The 22,393-nt window shown below is 36.9% G+C and overlaps 1 protein-coding gene across 2 annotated transcripts in view; it reads right to left on the bottom strand.

The window, feature by feature from the left end:
• Window positions 1-22,393, bottom strand: part of LOC150077291 (mediator of RNA polymerase II transcription subunit 25-like) — a 763,048-nt gene that overhangs the window by 307,279 nt on the left and 433,376 nt on the right. For both annotated transcript variants that reach the window (XM_090386696.1, XM_090386697.1), the window contains exon 17: window positions 15,055-15,276. In XM_090386696.1, the coding sequence (XP_090242822.1) occupies window positions 15,055-15,276 (222 nt within the window). The remainder of the gene's footprint in view (window positions 1-15,054; window positions 15,277-22,393) is intronic.

Raw genomic sequence — 22,393 nt, 5'->3', positions numbered from 1 at the left:
GCAAGGTGATCTGATAGAGGTGTATAAAGCCTTGAATGGTTTGAGCATGCTCAATGCTGATGGGATTCTCCCTCTTGCTCAGAATAATCACCTGAGAGGGCATAAGTTCAAATTGAGGAAGGACGGATGTAGGTTTGCTGTCCAGAAGTTTGCCTTTAGCCAGCGGGTGGTTGGTTGGTGGAACAGACTTCCATCCCTTGTTGTGGAATTTCATAGCCTAAATAAATTTAAGGCTCAGCTGGACAGGTATTTCGAACGAATGGAGTGATGAAGTAGAAGGTTTTTTTTTTTTTTTTTTTGGCTGATGCTGCATAAGCTTGCTTTCTTGCATCATATGCCTCTACTAATGCCAATGCTAAAAAGGATTCTTGTGCTCATATGCTTATCTTTGGCAACACTTTGATTTCTAGGCAAGGTGATATATCTCATTTGTGGATTATCCTGACTTTTAATCGCTCTTGGCACAAGCACATTACAAATTTTGCTTACTCTGCATTTAAAAAACTGGGTTTTTCTCTTTCGCTCTCGGTGTTACTTTTCTTCCAAACAGCTGTTTACTCTGTACAAATTGCAAATCCGCCCTACAGTGGAATATTGTTCCACATCTGGCGCGGTGCCCCCAAAACCTCTCTCAGGCTTCTAGATTCCTTTCAGAAGAAGGCAGTTAGGTTAATTAATGACTCCTCTCTAACAGAGTCTCTTCACGCACTGTCTCATAGACGTAGTGTTTCTGTTGCATACCTTTTCTACATATACTTCCTTGGGCATTGTTCTTCAAAATTAGCTTCTATAATTCCCCCTCTCTCTTTCAAAACAATCCGAACACATGATGCCACCAGCCAACATCCATTTACTGTCCAACTTCAAACTCACATAACCAACTTTTCATCTTCCTCGTTTATTCATTCAATTGCCGTTTTCTGGATCAACCTTCCTTCTTATGTTTTTCCTGAAAATTACAGTCTACAGATGTTCAAGTCTAATGTCAACAAATATAATTTTTCGTCTTCTCAACCTCCAAATCAAGCACGGTACAAAGTACTATTGGTTCTAATACCTCTCGTGTTTGGGGTTTTCATAAAAAAAAAAAAACCTCTCATAATCGGTATCTAGAGTTTCTTCAGCGTCTGCATATAGAGAGCAGAAGTGACTGTTTCCCTATATCTGGAATTCAGAAGGATAACCTTTCTCTCTCGTTCTAAAAAAAAAAGCAGAATATATGATTTTTCTAGCTTTAGCTGAGATTTGATTTTTTTTTTATTAGTAAATTCTCATGCTGCCTTCTACAGACTGCTACTTTGGCTCTTGTTCATAGTGGTGTACCTAAGTTTCATCTTTGGTAATGATGCTGGCAAGAAAACTGTTGCCTGTGGTCTCACAGTACTTCAAAAGAAATGACGTACTTTAAAAGGGGTGGCGCTGCGGTTGCAGTAGTCAACGAACATGTCTACACGGAGCTGCACTTGATTGTTGACAGCAGACACGGATTCTAGGATAACTTTGTTCGATTTTGGATCAATACTAGGATTTTACCCTGGATTTTTTCGATTTTAAGGTACATGCAAATGGAGGTAAGTGATATATTCCAAGTAAGAGTCTTTCTTACTATAGTTTTCACCAATTTTTGTGCTTTTGGGAGTATTATAGTGCAGCGCAATCTCACTGTTTTCTGTTACTGACGACTGCACCTCAAGACACGAGTTTTGAGTATATTACAAGTAATACTAGCTACATTAGTATATTTTGAATGGGAATCTGATTATAATGACAGTTTTAAAATATTTTCAGGAGTTGAGTTAGTTTTCTTTGTTCGTGGATGCGTGATATATCAGTTTAAATAGCATTGAATTACTCCCCCCAATATAAGGAACAAATGAAAATGGACAAAATGACTGGGCAAGATTAAAATACTGAGGATAAACAGCAAAAATCTAAAAATAACGATTTAGACATAGAGACAAACCCTGACTTAGAAATAAGAATTTTAAGCAAAAGGACTCTCAAAAATGGCAATGAAACTAAAGAGAAAAAATCCACATATTCTACTGTTTGATGCCATTCAATATACGCCTGAGAAGGAATTAATGACGGATATATATATATATATATATATATATATATCCATCATATATATATATATATATACACATATACTGGATTCTGGTTAATCGGGACAGCCATTTATTTGGGACAAATCTTAAAAAACAGAACCCAATCAAGAAAATAGCTAGGGTTTACTTTGCTTAACTGGGACATGCCATTTAATCGGGGTAGGAGACAACAGCAATGGAAACTGCCCCACAATTGTCTCCGACCATACAATATGGTTCAGTCATATTTCTGGAGGTCACAACCATAAGATAATAAAAACAATTAGCAGTCACCTGTTTATTGGGCTTTTGTGTTAGTGCAATCTATCATAAACTGATAGTAAATTCGATCTTATTGAATTTGCGATAATACTGACATCTGGAATTCTGTGGGTTATTATGGTGAAATGTGTTTACAGTTCCATGAAATCTTCAATCATATAAAAAAAATTAATTTTCAGAATCTTCTCTTCATTCCTATTTTTAAAGCTTCCTAACTTGTACCTTCTCAATTGTGTGTTTCGTGTTACTTGTAATTTGTATGTACTGTGTTCTTTGTTACTGATTGCTTATCTTTTTACTGTTTTGAATTTTAACCCCCACCCACAAATGTCAACTAGTTAGTATGTACATATTACAGTACGTATTAATTATTCCGATTATCACGTATATTCTTCCGATTTTCATGTATCATTTAATTTTTTAATTGGTAAGGTAATAAAGGGTAAATTTGTGCTTAATATATTATGGATAATATTCCTTTTGGATAATGTTCCTTTTATGGATAATATTCCTCCTATTTTTGCTAATTAGAATCACTGTTTAATAGAATTAAAATTCAATTCACAAACGTGATCACAATGACTGGTGCTTACTACACATCGTATGGTGAACGGTACTTTACTATGGTGAGTAAAGTGATTTGATCGTACAGTGAATCAATTGTAAAGTAGGGGTCCATTGTATTTTTAACTATTTACGTGAAACAAGATAATTGGGGCAGCCGCTTAATCAGGTCAAAATGCAGTAGTCCCGATGTGTCCCAAATCGACTGTATGATAAAAATTTCCAAGAAAAAATATACATAGAAGAGTTTTCTGAACAGTTCCAACTCAAAAGAGCCACAAAAAGCAAGAAATATGGCCAAATAAATATCATAGTCGGGATTTCCGCAAAAATCTGGAGGCATGTACAAGGGCAGCAAAGAATCTATGTTGGCTGGACCAACCATAGATTTAGGGAGCACTTCCCTGTAACAAGGTGTTATAATTGTCATAAATTTGGACACACTGCCAGGAATTGCAGTCAGAACGAACCTGTCTATGGTCACTGTGCAGCTGCTAGACATGACTATAAAAACTGTAGAAATATAAATCAGCAGCGAAAATGTGTTACCTGCAAAGCATTACGGATGACTGAGTATGCGCACAGAATCAGGGATGAAAAATGCCCCTACTATAAGAAAATGATAAAGCAAATACAATCTAGGACCAACCATAGGACAGACTGAAAACAGAAATGTGACTAGGGCTTTAAATCTTGTCCAATTCAACGCTCAAAGAGCAAGAACTGTTGTAGAGCAGATCAAACTCAAATTAAAGAAAATAATATAGATATCTTGGTACTCCAAGAACCCTACACACATATGGGTAGTGTTCAAGGATACCCAAGAAGCTAGAAAATAATAGAATACACCCCGGGTGTCCCTTCTACAGCAATAGTGGTCAGAAAGACTGACCTTACAGTCACAAAGGTGGGTCACCTCTGCTCCCCTGTGGCACTTGTGTGCCCATATCACCAGTGCAATTGGACATTTCTATATTATATCTTTTTATGCAAGACCTGGTGAAGACATAAACCTTACTATAGCTTACTTACAAGCAGTCATAAATTTGTTACCTACTGCAAATATCATAGTGTGTACTGATGTCAACTGCCAGTCAGCCATATGGGATAGCCATACAGAAGACAGAGCAGGCACACACAATGGCCAGATATTATCAGATTTTACAGCAACCTCACTCTTGCTAAACCAACCAAATAACCTCCCAAATTTTAACAGTGTAATGTAGGAGAGTGACATTAATCTTGCCACCAATTCAATAGCTTATAAAATCAAAGACTGGTGTGTCCCACATCAGTGTGGACTACATCAGATCATAGAGCCACCACCTTAACTAAACAGGCAATTACAAACAACTCAACACTCCTTGTTGGATATCAAAAGTATAACCTTAAAAGGACAAACTGGCAGATTTTCACAGAACATGCAGCAGCTGAGCTGCAAAAGCAGGAAAGTGATTGGTCTAGATCAGGCAACTGTAGCCTGGACGAACAAGCACTGATTATGACAAACATTTTAAGAAAAACAGCAAATCTGTCTATCCTACAGAAAAAAATCGAGGAAGCAGGCAGAGCCTGGTGGTGTCCCGAACTGACTATACTCAGCAGAAGGGTGCACTGGGCAAGGAGAAATTTTCAAAATGACAGAACATCTTGGCCACAAAATGAGGTGGATGCACTGAGAGATATTTATAGAACTCTCATCATCATCATCACTGTCCTAACACCTACTTGTACCTGCGCTTCCTGAACAATAAGATCATTCGTGCTTTATTCCTCTATCCTATCAATTTCAGTCTTTTGATCCTTAATCATATCCTCTGTATGATAAATAAAACATTGAGGATATGTTACCGCCCCTGCCCTAAAGAGGCGGATATCGACCATCTAGATATCAAAATAGGCTCAATTAAACTTTAAATTTCAAAGGCAAACTTTTATAAATTGTGATTCTTGTTCCAGCCAAATTAAAACTCTAAACATTTAAAATTCATCAATATATTTTTGTATTTTATACTTTTTCCAACATTTTCTTTTATACAACTATAAACTCTAAAATCAATATAAAACTCTAAACAATAAAATTCATCAATATAATTTTGTATTTTATACTTTTTTTTTTCCCAACATTTCCTTTTTATACAACTATAAACTATAGGATCAATAAATTCCAATTCCAAATAATCTCAACTCCATAAAAACACTATTTACATATATACAAACTTTTACAATTATCTAATCCTGTTTACTTCTCTAGCAAACTCAGCAAAAGCTTCATTCCATTCTCTATTCTTAAACAAGTCACTCCAGGTATATGAGTCGGAGCCAATCTGCCTAATTAACATATTCCTTGGTATATCATATCTTGCACACTGCCGTTAAATATGCTCTGTATCCTCTACCATCCCACAAATACACATTGAATTTTCTTCTACACCAAGCTCTACCAGTCTTCTTTAACCAATGTCCAGTTATTAACATTGTTTGGAACATTCCTAGACCCGAACAAGATGAAATCTCTTTCATAGTTTTCACCCCAGGCAGAAAGGCAAAGGTAACTCGCCCCTTAGGAGAACTGTTCCATCTTTCCTGCATATACAATCTACATCTTGCTGCAACCTTTTCTTTTCTACTTTCAAATCGTGTCTTCTATACTCTCTTCCCTCTTCTCTACAAGATTTTATTCCCATAAGTACTATTCTCTTATTATTCTTAATCACATAATTCTCTTATTATTCTTAATCGCATAATTCTCTTATTATTCTTAAACGCATTCCATTGTCTTTTTAAGGAATCAGACCCTGGTTCCTTTCCTGAAATAACTTGCAGAGCATCATTTGAAACGGTTCTGCAGGACCACATCACCGCCAGAAGAGCAAATCTCTGTGTTGAAATAAGAAATAAGACTTCTTTTAATGTGGCTATTAGTCACTCTATGACCCCAAGCCCCACATGCATATGTAACAATCGGTAGAAATATACATTTATAGAGGAGGTCTAAGGCCTTACCTTTCACTCCCCATTCTACCCTTGTGACTCTCCTAATTTTTAAATAAATCATCCTCACTTTATCTCTTAATTTCTGCCTTGAGGCAAAAATGACATCCTTTCATCCAAATAAACTCCTAGGTACTTCTAGGTTGATCTGGTTATCAGCAGTGATCATTCATGTATTAGGAATTTGCAAATAAAAGAACCACTAGGTGGCAGTGATCACAGTGTACTGACGTGGGATTTACTTAAAGATTTAACTACTATCAGGGGTAAAGGAAAGGGTTTTTGCTTCCATAAAGGCGAGTACAGTGGTCTCCGACAGTTTTTAAATTCTCTACAGTGGGATCAACTGACGATGTTACCAACAGTAAATTCTAAGTGGGAAGCATTCAAGGAATTAATCGTGGAAGCTACTAAAAGGTTCATACCTATTAAGAAATATTGTTCAAGGTTTAGGCCTAAATGGTTGTCACTGAACTAATGAGACTCGTAACAGAGAAGAAAAATGCATGGGATGCATATAAATTATCAAGCGACTCAGAAGCATATGGCAGATATAAGTTAATCTGTAATCAGGTCACAAAGGAAGTTCGGCAGGCAAAGGCAGATTACGAGAAATCCTTGGCAAAAGATGCTAAGAAAAACAGCAAGGATTTCTTTACTTATATAAACTCTAAAAGGAAGGGGATGAATCTGATCGGTCCACTTGACATTGATGGTTCGACTGTTGATGATCCTGCTCAGATAGCAAACAAACTGAATGAGTACTTTGCATCTACATTCACACGTGAGGAATTATTAAGGTTTGAAAATGGCAGAAGGTTATCAAATTGTAGCAAGATACTTAATGATTTTGTAATAACCGAGAGCAAAGTGGAAGAGAAATTGTTGAAGTTAAACGTAAGAAAAGCACCTGGGGTGGATGGGATCTATCCAGTTATATTAAAGGAGACGGCAAAGCAACTAAGCAAACCCTTAGCCATAATTATGAGAGCATCCTTGGACTCAGGGAAGGTTCCCACGATTCACAAAAGGGGATCGAAGGGTGACACGAGTAATTACAGACCAGTTAGTTTAACTTCTGTTCCGGGTAAAATAATGGAGTCGCTGGTTAAAGATGCATTGCAGGTTCATCTAGACAAGACTGCAGCAATAATTCAGACACAGCATGGGTTTGTTAAGGGAAAGTCTTGTCTGACAAATTTGATAGGATATTATGATGTGGTTACAAAGGAACTGGATGCGAAAAATAATTTTGATATCATATATTTGGATTTCAGGAAAGCTTTTGACACTGTTGCGCATGGAAGACTATTGTACAAATTGGAGCAGAATGGTATTAAGGGTAAGTTGCTACAATGGATAAAAGGATGGTTAAGTGCTAGAAGACAGGGTGGTAATCAATGGGTGCTGCTCTTCTTGGACTAATGTTATTAGTGGAGTCCCACAGGGTTCGGTGTTAGGTCCACTGTTGTTTTGTATATTTATCAATGATATTGATGAAGGTATATCAGGCTTAATGTCGAAGTTTGCAGATGATACAAAGGTTGGCAGGGTTGTTAATGACAGTAATGGCAGTGTGCTACTGCAACAGGATCTAGATAATTTGGGCAGATGGGCTAAGAAGTGGCAACTGAAGTTGAACCTTGAAAAATGCAAAGTATTACATATGGGTAGAAGTAACCCCAGAGAAATGTACCAACTGTGTGGTACTACCCTTAAGGTGGTAGAAAATGAAAAAGACCTGGGAGTAATTGTGCAGGCAGATATGAAGTTTTTTGAGCAATGCATACAGGCTGCCAGGGCAGGTCATGGGGTTTTGTCAATGATATATAGGAATTTTGCTAGCAGGGAAAACAAGGTGATTATCCCTCTGTATAAGGCAATGGTCAGGCCACGGCTTGAGTACTGCGTACAGGTCTGGAGGCCTCATTTTAGGAAGGATGTAGATTTACTTGAGCGTGTACAGAGAAGGGCAACAAGATTGGTGAGGGGAATGAAGGGATCCTCTTACCAAGAGAGGCTTAAGTTCTGCAAATTGCAGTGGCTGGTGACTAGGCACCTGCGCGGTGATCTGATTGAGGTATATAAGGCCTTGAATGGGTTGAGCACGCTGAATTCTGATGGGATCCTTCCACTTGTTCAGATTACGAATCTAAGGGGGCATAAATTCAAATTAAGAAAAGACAGATGTAGAATAGATGTGAGGAAATTTTCCTTTAGCCAGCGGGTGGTTAATTGCTGGAACAAACTTCCATCTGTCGTTGTGGAAGTTGATAGGTGTAATAAATTTAAGGAGGAACTGGACAGGCATTTGGAGGGAATGGTGTGTTTTTTTTTTTTTTTTTTGGCTGATGCTGCATAAGCTCATACGTTTGCTTTCTTGCATCACATGCCACTACTACTACTACTACTTGACCAAGGAGGCATATGCTATCGTCATACCAAATATTTTTGTATTTCGCCTTTTTCTTTCACTGAGCTTCCCTTTGAGCAGAACCATGTGAGTTTTTTTCATTGATATCTCCATTTTATGGACCTCAGCCAATTTCTCCACTTGTCCCATAGCCCTCTTAATTCTGGTAGAATATGCTGATAAATCATCAGCATATTCTACCAGTTCATATCCTACCCACTCCTGAACCAGTAGCTCATCCAATACAATATTCCAACTACAGGGACCTATGACTGAACCTTGTGGAGCACCTCTTGTTACTTCCCGAGTAACTTTCCCATATTTCGTTACAATTGTAACTTTCTTATTTTTAAAATAATCTTTTAAAACTTCATATAACTGCCCAGTACACTTCGTTTTTCTCATTCTTCAGTGATTCGGGCTTTGTGCCTGGCACATTATCCTGCTGGAAGTAACCATCTGACTAGGGATAAATAGTCAACATGAATGGATGCACTTGGTCAGCAATGATGTTAGGTATGATGTGGCATTCAGACGTGAATCTATGGATATCAATGGACCCAACATGTGCCAAGGAAACATTCCCCACACCATAACACTGCCCCCACCACTGTGCACAGTAGTTGTCAGACATGATGGGTCCATGCGTTCATGTTGTTTTCGCCAAATTCTGAGCCTTCCATCAATATGATGCACCAGGAACTTCGACTTGTCATACCAAGCAACCGTTTTCCAATCCTCGATAGCCCAGTGCTAGTGTTGCTGCACCCACAGGAGGCGTGCTTTCTTGTTCTTTGTTGATAACAAAGGTACGCAATGTGGCCATCGGCTGTTGTAGCCCATTCGCGACAAAGTGCGACTAGTGGTCCGCTGCGATATTTTGTTCTGTGCACCAAAGTTGTATTCTGATGTGACCTGCGACATTGTGGCCCATCTGTTTGCTTGCACAATTCTAGCCATCCTCCTCTGAACTCTCTCATCAACAAGCAATTTTCTTCCACAGGAGTGTCGTTGAGAGGGGGTTTTTCTGTTCGTTGCACCATTCTCGATACACCCTGTGGTACATGGAAAGTTCAGGAGAACTGCTGTTTCAGAGATACTTTGTCGAGCACGTCTTGCACCTACTACCATGCCACGTTCGAAGTCCGTTAGATCACTCCTTTTCCCCATTCTTGCTACGGTTTGTACGCTTAACTGATGCTAGAAAGGTTGTTCTGCTGCATTTATATCCACAACTGTGGTCATGTGACTTGCAACGTTGTGGGACAAACCATTTGTGTGTTGCAGCAGGGGGTGTACCTAATAAAGTGGCAGCACAGTGTATGTACAGAAAATCTGTTATATACATGGGGTCAGCAGGTGTTCACTTATATCCAAGCTTTCAGTCATCCACGGTAGGTCTTGGAATGTATCCCCCATGGATACAGGGGTCTTATTGTGTGTGTGTGTGTGTATATATATATTATAAAATATAAGAAAAAGATATAAAAATTGAATGCAAGTAGAGTGAGAATGCAGATTATGAATGAAGTAAATGTCTCTCTCCCACCCCCACTGCCAGCTAACATATAAAATAAATTTTCTGTTTATACTCTGGCACGACAACCAAGTCAGCAGAGTTTACAATAAATCGTCAATACAAATATTTATCGAATTTAGTAGTCACGGGATTGAACCCTGGTCCACTCAAGGAACGCGTGCTATGCACTCTCGCTCCTGACCCAGTCTGTGCAGGAACCACAAAGGGAAGTTGTTCTAGCTCGTCTCCGCATAGGACACAGCCACCTTACACATGCTTTTCTGCTGAGGGCAGATGGGTGTCCTATGTGGAAGAACTGCGGCACCATTTTAACTATTCGTCACATTTTAACCGAGTGTCCACGTTTTAGACATGAAGGTGATTTATATTTTACCGCTACTACCGGAGCAGGATGGGCAGTTAGACCATCCTACCAAAATCTACACAGCACGGAATTTGGCAATCTGAACTGGGCAGGGAAGGGAGGAGACAGGTTTGTCCCCTCCCTCCTCCATACTTTGCCTGGTGGGGCTCATCACCACTGAACTCTTTGAGGATGCCAACTGTATTTCCCCATCCTTCTACCTGTTTCCCCTGTCTTCAGTCTCCCCCCTACTCTAACTAAACCAACCGAGTATGCTCTAACAATGCCACCAAATTCTAATCGTGTAAATTCTACCACTTTGTTGTAAATCTCTTTTGGCCTTTCCAAATTCTAGTGTTCAGCCCTGTTTTAATTTTCAGTGGCAAGGCCTATATATATATAGGCCTTGCCACTGAAACCTTCGGAAATTAGGTGGCCAGGCCTGCCTACTCGTGGCAAAGTGTGGGCAACGGTGGGACACAATGGCTAAATGGTTAGAGAAACAACAGAACATAACACTACACAACAAACCACTCCCACACACTTTTTTTAAATCTCTGGCGTCAACAGAGTTCTGAGTCACACCTACAAAGAATACAATGTGGAGATGGGGGAAACTCCTGATGCCGTTAGACAATTAACACACTTTTACAGTAGTTTAAAAGTGATACAAATCTACACCCTCTGCCGAAACCTCGTAGTTTACAATATCCTGCATCCCAGACTGTCCAGAAGCGCTTTCAATGCATTAAAGCCTATTCCTACTTTCACAAACATTTCCTAGGGCCTCAATCCATTGGTCTTCAGAAATTGGTTTACCCACTCTCTCTCTCTCTCTCTCCTCATTTTCTGCTGTTGTTGCAGTAGTAAAAGAATGGCCTGATCGTGGTATATCCTCCCAGTGACTATCATGTCCCTTAAACATCCTTTAATTGTCAGTGAATCCCAATGGTCCCCTGCATTCAGGACATATTGCTGCTTCATATACACACCAATGCCTCCTATTTTCAGACTACAATGGCCCTGCTATGATATGTGCAGTGTTGAATCTTGCAGAATAATGGCAGTAATGTTTAAATTTTCACCTGACACATTTTGTATGCAACATGATAAAAGCAGGAAAAAAAAAAAATCAGTGCACCCTCTATTTTAAATCTAATAAAAAATAAATAAATTAGTACATTAATATCTTTAAAGGAAAATATCCCAAGGAGTAACCACCCTAAATAGTAATTAAACTACTAAAATACATATCATGTAGAGATATAAAACTTTTAGAAGATGTGCTTCTTAACTTATAAGACAACCATAATAACCTTGCTGTCTAAGGAATGGTTGAAATATAATTTTTATAGAGCTTATCACATTCGCAGAAATATTTAATTTCAGAAATCTTGAATTCAGGATAATAGGAGAATAACTTGTGCTATAAATGTGTTAAGGTCTATAAAAATTATCTTATCTATCAGAACAGAAGTTGACTGGATAATGTATTTTTTTTTTCACTGTTAATAATAAATATCATATAGTGATATACTATATATAGTTAACAAATAATACTTGGACATATCAATACCTATACTGATTCTCAGTGAGTAATTAATTAAAACTTAGAGTTGCAATTGGTACAAACTGCCCAGAAATACTGTTCACAGAGTATCTGTATTACTATTTAATACAGATGGAACAAAAATAATGATCATGCATGTTTGTCATAGAATATAATTTTTCATATAAATTTTATGCACAATATGAATTAAATATTACAAAGAACTGCATTCAAATAGATGTAAGTAAAGTTTCAATTGAGTATATTACATAATGTAAAATTTCTTACATCACTATGATACTATAAATCTGCTTCTTACTTCAATGGAAAAAAACATAATTTTAACTGTTAAATCTTTGCTAAAAATGTTATATCTTCAATCTACAGTACTGCCATTCAGCATCTTACTCATCATCAAAGATAGCCATTTTCAACTTCAGGCTCATCTACAAAATGACACTTAAAAAGTGACTGGTTATTTGGTTTGTGTATGTTTCACAGCAAAAATTCATGAACAATAAAATAAAATGGGGTGGCCGTGGTTCTGGACTAACGCACACGTTATGCAAACTAATTCATATGCTGATATGCCATTACAAAAAATGCATTGTCCACTGTCAACTACTGTTCTGTTTATTGGCTGACATAAGCAGTAAAGTCTTCTAGCCCCTGGGAAGGCCATTTCAGAGTACAACAGGAATTTTATTTCATTTTTATGGTAAAATTTCGTGCTATACTGTCATAATGCAGAAGATGCTAATTAATTCTTAGTTCATTTTATGCTTGATTTGGAAGTTATCAAAAATCAGTATATTATATATGGATATATGTTCTTAGACAGAGAAGTTTTTATAACTGAAGAATGACAGGTTCCAATCAATAATCCCTAATAAATTTTTACACACACAAAGGAACACAAGCATTGTGATTTGAGGGTCACAATCAACTGTTTTGAACTCCCAAGACAAATATTTTAAATAATTTTTTATTGGAAACTCATTATTCTTTATTGGTAAACAAACTACAGTGGGCTGTGTCTTTTCTTATGAGAGGCATTCAAAATGTTTGCAATTTGGTTATAAAACAAGTTAGGTGATGTACATATTGTATTATATTTTAGGGGCATTCGATTATCATATAATTGTGTCAGAAAACTTTTATATTATACCCAAGAAGTGTCTGCCAAAACTTCACTTATATCAATGGAGAAAAATATATATAAATCACTGTATTTTGTTGTATTATACATTACTATACAATATATATATATATATATATATATATATATATATATATGCTGTATTGTTTATTGAAATGTGTGTGTGTGTGTGTGTGTGTGTGTGTGTGTGTGTGTGTGTGTGTGTGTGTGTGTGTGTGTGTGTGTGTGTGTGTGTCATGAAAATTTTCAAGTGAAACACTGCAAATAACTTGGCAAATAATTATGTGGGAGTTCTACAGATATGAAATTTAAAATAAATACCTGTTCAGGTAAAAAAAATAAATAAATAAAAAAAATAAAATCCTGAAAATGTACAAACTTTTCTTTCTGTGAGTAATGCCTAAAACACATCACCATTTAGATATATATACAGGTTTGTGCACATGTGCAAATGGAAGAGGTTTTCATGGAATTTCAATTCGTTCTTTGAAAGCTTTGCAGGGACCGATAAATCATATGCTGAGAATTCAATGCATGATTGTATTGGTGTATCTGATTCCAGTTCTAACATTACTAGAAAATTTTCTTGTCAATCAATACTTGAAAATATGCCAAAATGAACACACATTTCTGTGTGCGTTGGGGGGGGGGAGACAATTGGAAGGCTGCTGAATCAGAATTGATCCTAAAACCTTCTCAGGAACAAACAAAAGATACTCTGAAATTTTGGTATCGATAGTAATCAAGTAATGTCCAAATATTCGAAATATACTTCCATTTATATAAAGAAATAACTTGGTGGTTTTTTTTTTAAGGGGGGGGCACTGAATTGAAATGACTATCCCTAAGATAGTAATACACAGCGACAACTGCCCATCATCATATAGAGCTTCAATGACAATGAGCATGTTACATGGCAGGTGGGTCTCAAGACCAGTTAAAACAAAAAAGCTATCCAAGGTGTGACTGTAGTGTTTCACAGTATTAAACACGAAGGAACACGACATACTTGAGCCGTCCTTGCAGTACACACTGATGCCAGAAAAACAGGAATATCAAAATAACCAGGTAATTCTTTTTCTGTGGTTGCACATCACACACACTTCTAAACTGCTGTATTTTGGATTTAAAGTAATGCTTTCTTATTACTTATTTTTCAAATTAACTTAAAATTAGATGGCCAAGCAGGAATTAATTTATGCATGCAATTTCCATGTTTATAATTTTATTCCTATCAACAACCCCCCCCCACACCTTTTATACAGTGAAGAAGGAAATGGATGTCAAAAGAAAACTAACATGATAGGAATATTTCCTTTCTGTTGAGCACAACAGATGCCTACCTCTCTATAAAAGCCTAATGTTTGAGGATCCACATGATAATAATTTTTAAATTGCATTATCAATATAAAAAAAGGTATAAACTCATATGAAAGGGATAATGTACAAAATCAGGAAGTTCTGGGTGGCAGGAAATAGTGATCATGCTGGTCTTAATCATAAAATGGATGGCAATTTTAAAACAATATATTCGCTTCTACCACAAATAAATATGTATATAATAATAAAAAATTCATCTATGTTTATCTGAATCATGTTTCAACATATAAAAAATATTCTGATAATGACATTATACTGATATGGCACAAACATTACTAACTGACCAAGAAAATATATTTATTAGTATCACCAGATAATCCAAGAGATTATGGAGCATTATATTATAATGCTCCATAATTATAAATGCAATGAAATGAACACACACGCATGTGCGTGCACGCACGAGAGAGAGAGAGAGAGAGAGAGAGAGAGAGAGAGAGAGAGAGAGAGAGAGAGAGAGACAGAACATTAAAGCTTAAATTTCCTAAATTCTAATTTTTTTCCCCCCTAAATTCTAATTTATAATTCTAATTTGTTAACCTAACAATAGTAAGCGTAATTCTAACAGTACAAGGTCTGATTCCAGCATTTTCCTGATATCTGAAGAAAGAATTATTTTCCCCATTTTTACACTAGACCATCCTACCTATTTTAAATCTGCAATTTACAATTACCCAAAAATATGTCTGCATCTGCAATGTAATATAATGTATATGCTTACATTGTATCTAATGACCTACCAGATTCTGCTGGCGTTCTGCCTCTAACTGGGACAATCTTGTTGCTTGTTGTTGTTGAGTAAGAACAGCAGGCTGACTAAGAGTGGTATGAACCAAAGAGGAACCAGGAGTTTGAGGTTGAGGCTGCTGGGCTGCCTGTCCTACTTGTTGTTGACTGGGACCACTCAAAGATGGGCGTGGACCTAACTGATTTCCACTTGTGCCTATACTCCCTGTGTTTATCTTTAAAGAAGAAATCCAAAAACTGCATAATCAATGGTTGCCTCTCTGATATATTTTCATTTTTAATAAGAAAAATGACATAAACATAACTAAGAATTGCAATTAATAATTACCAATTCAAATAGTTTAAAGTGTAAACAACAGAGAAACATTAAGCCCCAATTATGGCCTTTTTTTTTAGGGTTCCCCAGTACATAGTTATTCTGGGATTATTGCTACCCATATGTAGCAGTAATCCCAGAAAACTCAATTGCTATTTTTCTGCTCATCTGTCTGATTTATTGTTGAAGTGGCATATCCTGCACATTGTCATTAACCACCCTGCCCACCTAACTCTTATCAGCAGACTTACACATTAAACCTGTTTTTCCATCAAAAAAGTAATTATTGGAAATGCACAAATTGACTGAATTGTTCCAATATGTTGGTTTGTAGTCTATTATATGTTTGTATTTATTTGTGCATTTCCAATAATTACATTTTTGATGGAAAAACAGTTTACCAACAAATTATGGATACCCCTGCTAGTTGTATCATTGTCAATTTATACCTATACTGGCCTGAAATTTCCCTGCCTTCAAAAATCTGTATATTTAGCTACAGACGATTTATTTGTGGAAAATTGCCTCAAATTCATACAAGGCCTTGCCAATATATACCCTGCAGAAATCACTATGGAAAAAATCAATAATCAATTCTCCACAGCAGTGCAACTACCTGGATTTAGATATAGATCTTAATAATGCTCAGCCAACTACCTGGATTTAGATATAGATCTTAATAATACTCAGGCCACAGTCAACATACACAATAAACATGAAGCTTTCAACTTCAATGATCTACCAGGCATTCTAATATCTCCAAAAATGTACATGCTAATATTATTCTGTCTCAATGTATAAGGATGGCCACTATATGCAACAGAAAAAAATTGGTAGTTAACAATACCAAAAATCTCTACAATAAGCTTCTAGACAACCAGTTCCCTATAGCAGCGTTTCCCAAACATTTTTAGTCATGGAACACTTAAGAAACACAAGTTTAGCAGGAGCCAAAGAACTGCTTGCTAATATTTTATTACATATAACACACTGTGCATCAGGAGCATCTTTATTTCCAACACATGTAAAGCTGAAATTCAAATAACTGTCATTATACTTTCGTTTTGGTCTTTTATTAGTTGGTTCCTGTTTTTTCACTTCAGATTTTAGGGGAACAAAAGGCTGCAATCGTTCATCCTCACTTTGAAGTGTGACAATATTGTGTTTGTTTTCATCGACCACAGTTGCACTGCTAGAAGTACTTTGCTTCTCATTTTAAAGTTCCTTTTTTCAACCATAAATCTATGGTCACATATTTTAATAATAATACTTCGAAACACTAATAATTATCAAAAAAAATTTATATACAAGGAAGTGAGTTTAGTTATGATATCGGTTTGCTTCCTCCTCTCCTTCAAACCGTGTACTCCAGGCTAAATCGCATACGAATGGCACACTAGATCACCACACTACTTTTTCATAGGTGTCATTACCTATACGCATACTTCTCTATGCAAAGCCTGCCAAAATAAAGTGTTCCGCGGTCTGTTTGATTATTAGTCTATGCCAGTATATTAATAACCAAAAAAAATTATGTTAAATTTTATAATGATACACAAGTGGTGTACGCTACAAATATGCAAAATTTATTTATTTTATTTTTTTAATTATTAAATGCAATTTTTCGCGGAACACAGTTTGAGAAACACTGCCATCTAGTCTACCTATATTACCATATAAAAAACAAGCACTTCTTACGCTCATCCATAAAAATTTGATTAACTATACAATTGATATCAATAATATCATGGCTAACTGATATTCTACGGCTGCTAGGCTTGTACATATTGTATAGTCATACTCCTAGCCTCTTTTGGTGTCTTACAACATAGAAACCTTGTACCCACTGATTGGCTGACCAAGGAGTACTTTTTATATTTTTTATTATTATTTTTATTTATTTTTATTAAATACCAAGCATAACTGACTTAAACTCCCAGAACTATGTTCAAGGGTCCTAATATAGGAACAGGAATAGCAGCCCATTAGTTTACCGAATGCAAAATCGAGATGCTCCCTTTCTGCTGTAACACACTTTTCTTGCCTAAACAAAGTTTGGTAACTATTTGCCACCACTTTGTCAGCTTATTATTCCCTTCTATCCTGGTAGAGTATTACTTCTTGCGTTTAATATCTACCCCAAAATTACATTCGTAATTTTATTTTAATTTAATTTATTTCCGACTATTTTCTCTAATTTACAGTTTCAAATTTCAAACACATGGGTAGTGTGATTTAATTTTTTCCTTAACTTACCTTTTCTGATTTTTTACACATGGGGTCACTAGCATATGCCATATATATTTTATATCAGGCTTATTTGAAACTTTTTCATAATTTTCTACAGCAGTGCAGGCCTTTATTCTCTCTCCTCATGTACCAACTCGAACTCAGTAAGTTCTCATCTTTCATTTTAACCTTTCACTTTGCATTCTGTCTCTGTCGGGTCAGCCATGAAATATACGTATGCCTTATAATTCAAATTTCAACCCTTATCTTCTATACTGGTTTTTCAAACCTACCATGTGCTGCTTAAATTCCATGTCAAAAACAGAGCCCTTACTTCTTGCTACTTTTTCCTTTGATTTCAGTGGCTGGACCTCGAAGAAGGCGTTGAAATCATAGGATACACAGCATTAAGTACTACTTCTAATACATCTTACTAACTTCTTTCCTTCTTCTCTGTAGTTACAATTTCAGTTCCATTAGCCCTTTACCTACAAACTTATGTATCCATTATGGTTGTTGGGTTCCTTCTGCTTAATTTTGGCAGTGTCCCTGGTCCATAAACCATTAATATACACTGTTACGTTTTGGTAAAATTCTTAAAAATAATATATATATGTATATATATAACCCATCTGACTTGATTAATAGCTCACAGGAGAACTCTTAATTCGATGTATATTATATACATCCAATATATTAATTGGATGTATATATTATGTATTATACGGAGGCCGATATATTATGTATCGGCCTCCGTAGCCGAGTGGGCAGGAGCGGGAGTGCAGTAGCACACGCTCTTTGAGTAGACCGGGGTTCAAGCCCCTGACTGCTGAATACGGTCGATCTGCCAACCCGCACTGGACCAGCGTGGCAGATTATGGTCCATTTCCCTCAGCATGAATTGTTGAGGAGGCTTCCATCCTGCAGTGGGTTGAATAATGGCTGCACTTTACTTTACTTTATTATGTATCAAAAAGATATGAAGATAATGATAAATATATAAATGTAAAATAAAAGAGAAACTTTCAAATTCTAAGCAATCAGTTTTCCTATATGACGCAATAATACTTCTAAAAATTCATAACAATATTATCATATCACATCAACAGTAATTAAAATCTGAAAATATTATTAATAATACTATAACTTTTTTTTAAAAAAAACTAAATCAAAAAAATTAATGTGCAATAATCTACCAGTAATGTTCATAAAATTTCATATAAACAGAATGTTGTCCATGGTTTCACAGCCTGGTAACTATCCACCCATATCTGATATCATGATTACATCATGACATTTTTTTTCACCATTTTGATGATGTGCACTCATTTCATTCAGGCCAATGACACAAAGGGCACAATCATAAAAGCCACAGTTATAAATTTTCGTTTGGCAGTAATGGTGTAATTCTCACGATCTTCCTGCAGGCAAAGGCCAAGAAGAGGGTAATTTTAGTGGTAGTGACCAATTTCCAGGGAAAAATTCATCTTTTAGCTGTCACTCTCTGTGTAACCAGGCAATACTACGTGATACACAACGCTCATCACCCGGTGTAATACCACCACTTTGCTTATTGGAGGTTTGAAGTGGTGGAACCCTTGCTTCAGAGCTAAATTCAGGTCAACCCCTCCATCATGCAGTATGACTGATGTCTATTGAGGTTATGATGATAACCATGACGAGATCCAAACTTCCTTACATTTCGTTGGTACAACTCTAAAACAGTGTTCGCAGGATGGCTGATAGTTAGTACAGTGGACCAAACCTATCAGTAACTCTCTAGGAGGCTTCCGGATCAGCTAGTGTATAATCTTGCTACCTCTACTCTGCCAGATATTGATTGAAAGGAGTCCCAGTAATGTGTATGCGGGAAGCATTGTCGAGGCCTCGGCATGTCGTGGATCTGGGTATATTCTTACCATGTGTAAGCCATATCCAAAAATTTCATTACTTCTTACAGCATGTCCCCCACCCCAATTTTTCTTACTATTGAATGCACCATGAATTGAAAAAAACTAATAGAGCAAGCTTATCACCAAAAAGATCTCAACCTCCCAAACACTTCCTAGTCCATTTCACGAATATATGTGGTCTCAGCTCTAATCTCAACAATGTTCATTTCCACCTACAGTCTGCTAAACCCATCTACTTTTTCTGACAGAATCTTAGTTATTGGTTGATTCAATCAGTGCTCATCACAGTTGCCAAAATTATTCACTGTATGATTCCTTTCACCCCAAAAGTAGTACTTGTGCATATGTCCATTCTGATATTCCCTGTCAGGGACTTGGTAATTTGGAATCTCCTCTTTTTGATCTTCTCTGGCTTAAAATCTCTTTAACTCATTCTGTCAAATTTATTTGTTGTTTCTACCATTCTCCCAATTCCACTAATCACTTTCTTTTTTTTTTATGTGAACCCCAAACACGAGAGGTATTAGAACCTATAGTACTTAGTACCGTGCTTGGGTTGGAGGTTGAGAAGACAAATGAAGATATTTCTTGACACTGGACTTGAACTTCTGTAGATTGTAATTTTCAGGAAATACGTATGAAGGAAGGCTGTTCCACAAAACGGCAGTAGAATGAATAAATGAGGAAGATAAAAAGTTGGTTCTGTGAATTTGAAGTTGGACAGTAAATGGATGTTGGCTGTTAGTGGCACATGTTCGGACTGTTTTGAAAGAGAGAGCGGGAATTATAGAAGCCAATTCAGAAGAACAGTGCCCATGGAATTATCTGTAGAAGAGGCATGCAGCAGAAACAGTACGTCTATGAGAAAGCGAGTGTAGAGACTCTGTTAGAGATGAATCATTAATTAACCTAACTGTTCTCTTCTGAATGGAATCAAGAAGCCTGAGAGAGGTTTTGGTGGGCACCACCCCGGATGTGGGAACAATATTCCATGGCAGGGCAGATTTGCGATTTATACAGAGTGAGCAGCTGTTGGAAAAAAAAGTAACGCCGAGGGCGAAAGAGAAAACCAAGTTTTTTAGATGCAGAGGAAGCAATATTTGTAATGTGCTTGTGCCAAGAGAGATTAGAAGTCAGGGTGATCCCCAAAATCAATATATCATTTTGCCTAGAAATCGGAGTGTCACTAAAGAAAAGCATAGGAGCAGAAGAATCCTTTTTGTGAAATATAAGACAAGACTGAGTTATAGAAGGGTTGAAATCAACTAAGTTTTCTTTGCCCCACTGGAGAATTACCTGAAGATCGGCATTTAAGGAATTGGTAGCAGATTTTCGAGAAGTTGAAGCTGATTCAGCAGGACGAGGTTTCTCAAAATGGAAAGTGGAATGCAATGTGCTATCATCGGCAAAACTATGGATAGGATTTTCAGTCAATGGAAGAAGGTCATTAATATACAAGAGGAAAAGGGTGGGGGAAAGAACTGAACCTTGGGAGACACCGGCATTAGTGGAGAAGTTAGAAGACAGAGAGCCATCAACCATCACCCTTAGTGAGCGATCAGAGAGAAAACTGGATAACCAATTACAAAAACAGTTGGCAAACCATAAGATGGAAGCTTGTTTAGAAGACCTTTATGCCAAACACGATCAAAAGCCTTTGAGATGTCAACAGCAACTACTTATGTTTCGCCGAACCATTCCATTGAATTAGTACATAAATGGGTAACATAAGCCAGAATATCACCAATCGATCGACACTGACGGAATCCACACTGGCGATCGTTGATCAGACGGAAGGTTTCTAGGTAGTTTAGGTTTTGGCGGTTAATTGATTTCTCCATTACTTTAGAAAGAGTAGAAGTAATTGCAATGGGACGATAATTGGATGGGAGGGATTTGTCACCCTTTTTAGGAACTGGTTGGATATGAGCAAATTTCCAAGCAGAAGGAAAAACACCTTTGGAATAAGAAAGCGAAAAAACACGGCAAAGAATAGGAGTAAGTTCAGGAGCACAGGTTTTGAGAACAAGTGGAGAAATACCATCAGGACTTGGAGCATCAAGTCCTGATGGTATTTCTCTTTTTTTAGCATCAAGATTCATCAAAATCCTTCTGATATCCTTTTGATGGTAGATCACAGGAGGCATTGAATGGAGCGTGTTGGGAATGGTGGGAGGTGTTTTACCAAGATCATTAATACATGAGTTGGAAGAAAAATGGGATGCTAGTAGGTCAGCTTTATCCTTGGCTGAAGTGACAACAGAACCATCTGGTTTGGTGGGAGCAGAGATGGGTAAAAGTTGCGGCCAATAGCTTTGGCAAGAGACCAGAATGCTCGGCTACCATTAGGGCAAGAAGCAAGTTTTCTACTCTTAGCCTGTTCAAACTCTAGTTTGGATTGATTAATAACTGATTTACAATTGTTGCGAGCTTTGGTGTAGGCAGAAAATGAAACTGAAGAATTAGAAACAAGCCAATTACGATATGCAACATTGTTCTCTTGAACAGCCTTAGCAGACTTATTGGAAAACCAAGGTTTAGATAAAGGACGAGATTTTAAAGTGGAGTGTGGGATAAAGGATTCCATTCCTGCAAGAATAATTTCACCGACATGATCTGAGCAAACGTTGACATCAGAAGTTTTGAAACAGTAATCCGACCAAGGAAAAGAAGAAAATAAGTCTCGCAGGTCATCCCATTTTGCATTCTTGTAATGACAAACAACACGAGGTTGTGAATAGCCATGAAATAAAGGTTCCATTGGAGAACAGACAATCACCAAGTTGTGATCTGAAGTTCCTAAAGGACCTCTCACTTCGACCGTTTACTTAGAAGGGTTGTTTGTGAGAAAAAGATCAAGCGTATAGGCTGTAT

The sequence above is a fragment of the Mastigoproctus giganteus genome, chromosome 12, assembly GCF_048544385.1.
Source record: "Mastigoproctus giganteus isolate SK-2022 chromosome 12, ASM4854438v1, whole genome shotgun sequence".
NCBI classification, from domain to species: domain Eukaryota; kingdom Metazoa; phylum Arthropoda; class Arachnida; order Uropygi; family Thelyphonidae; genus Mastigoproctus; species Mastigoproctus giganteus.
This window is presented reverse-complemented; position numbering and strand designations above follow the sequence as displayed.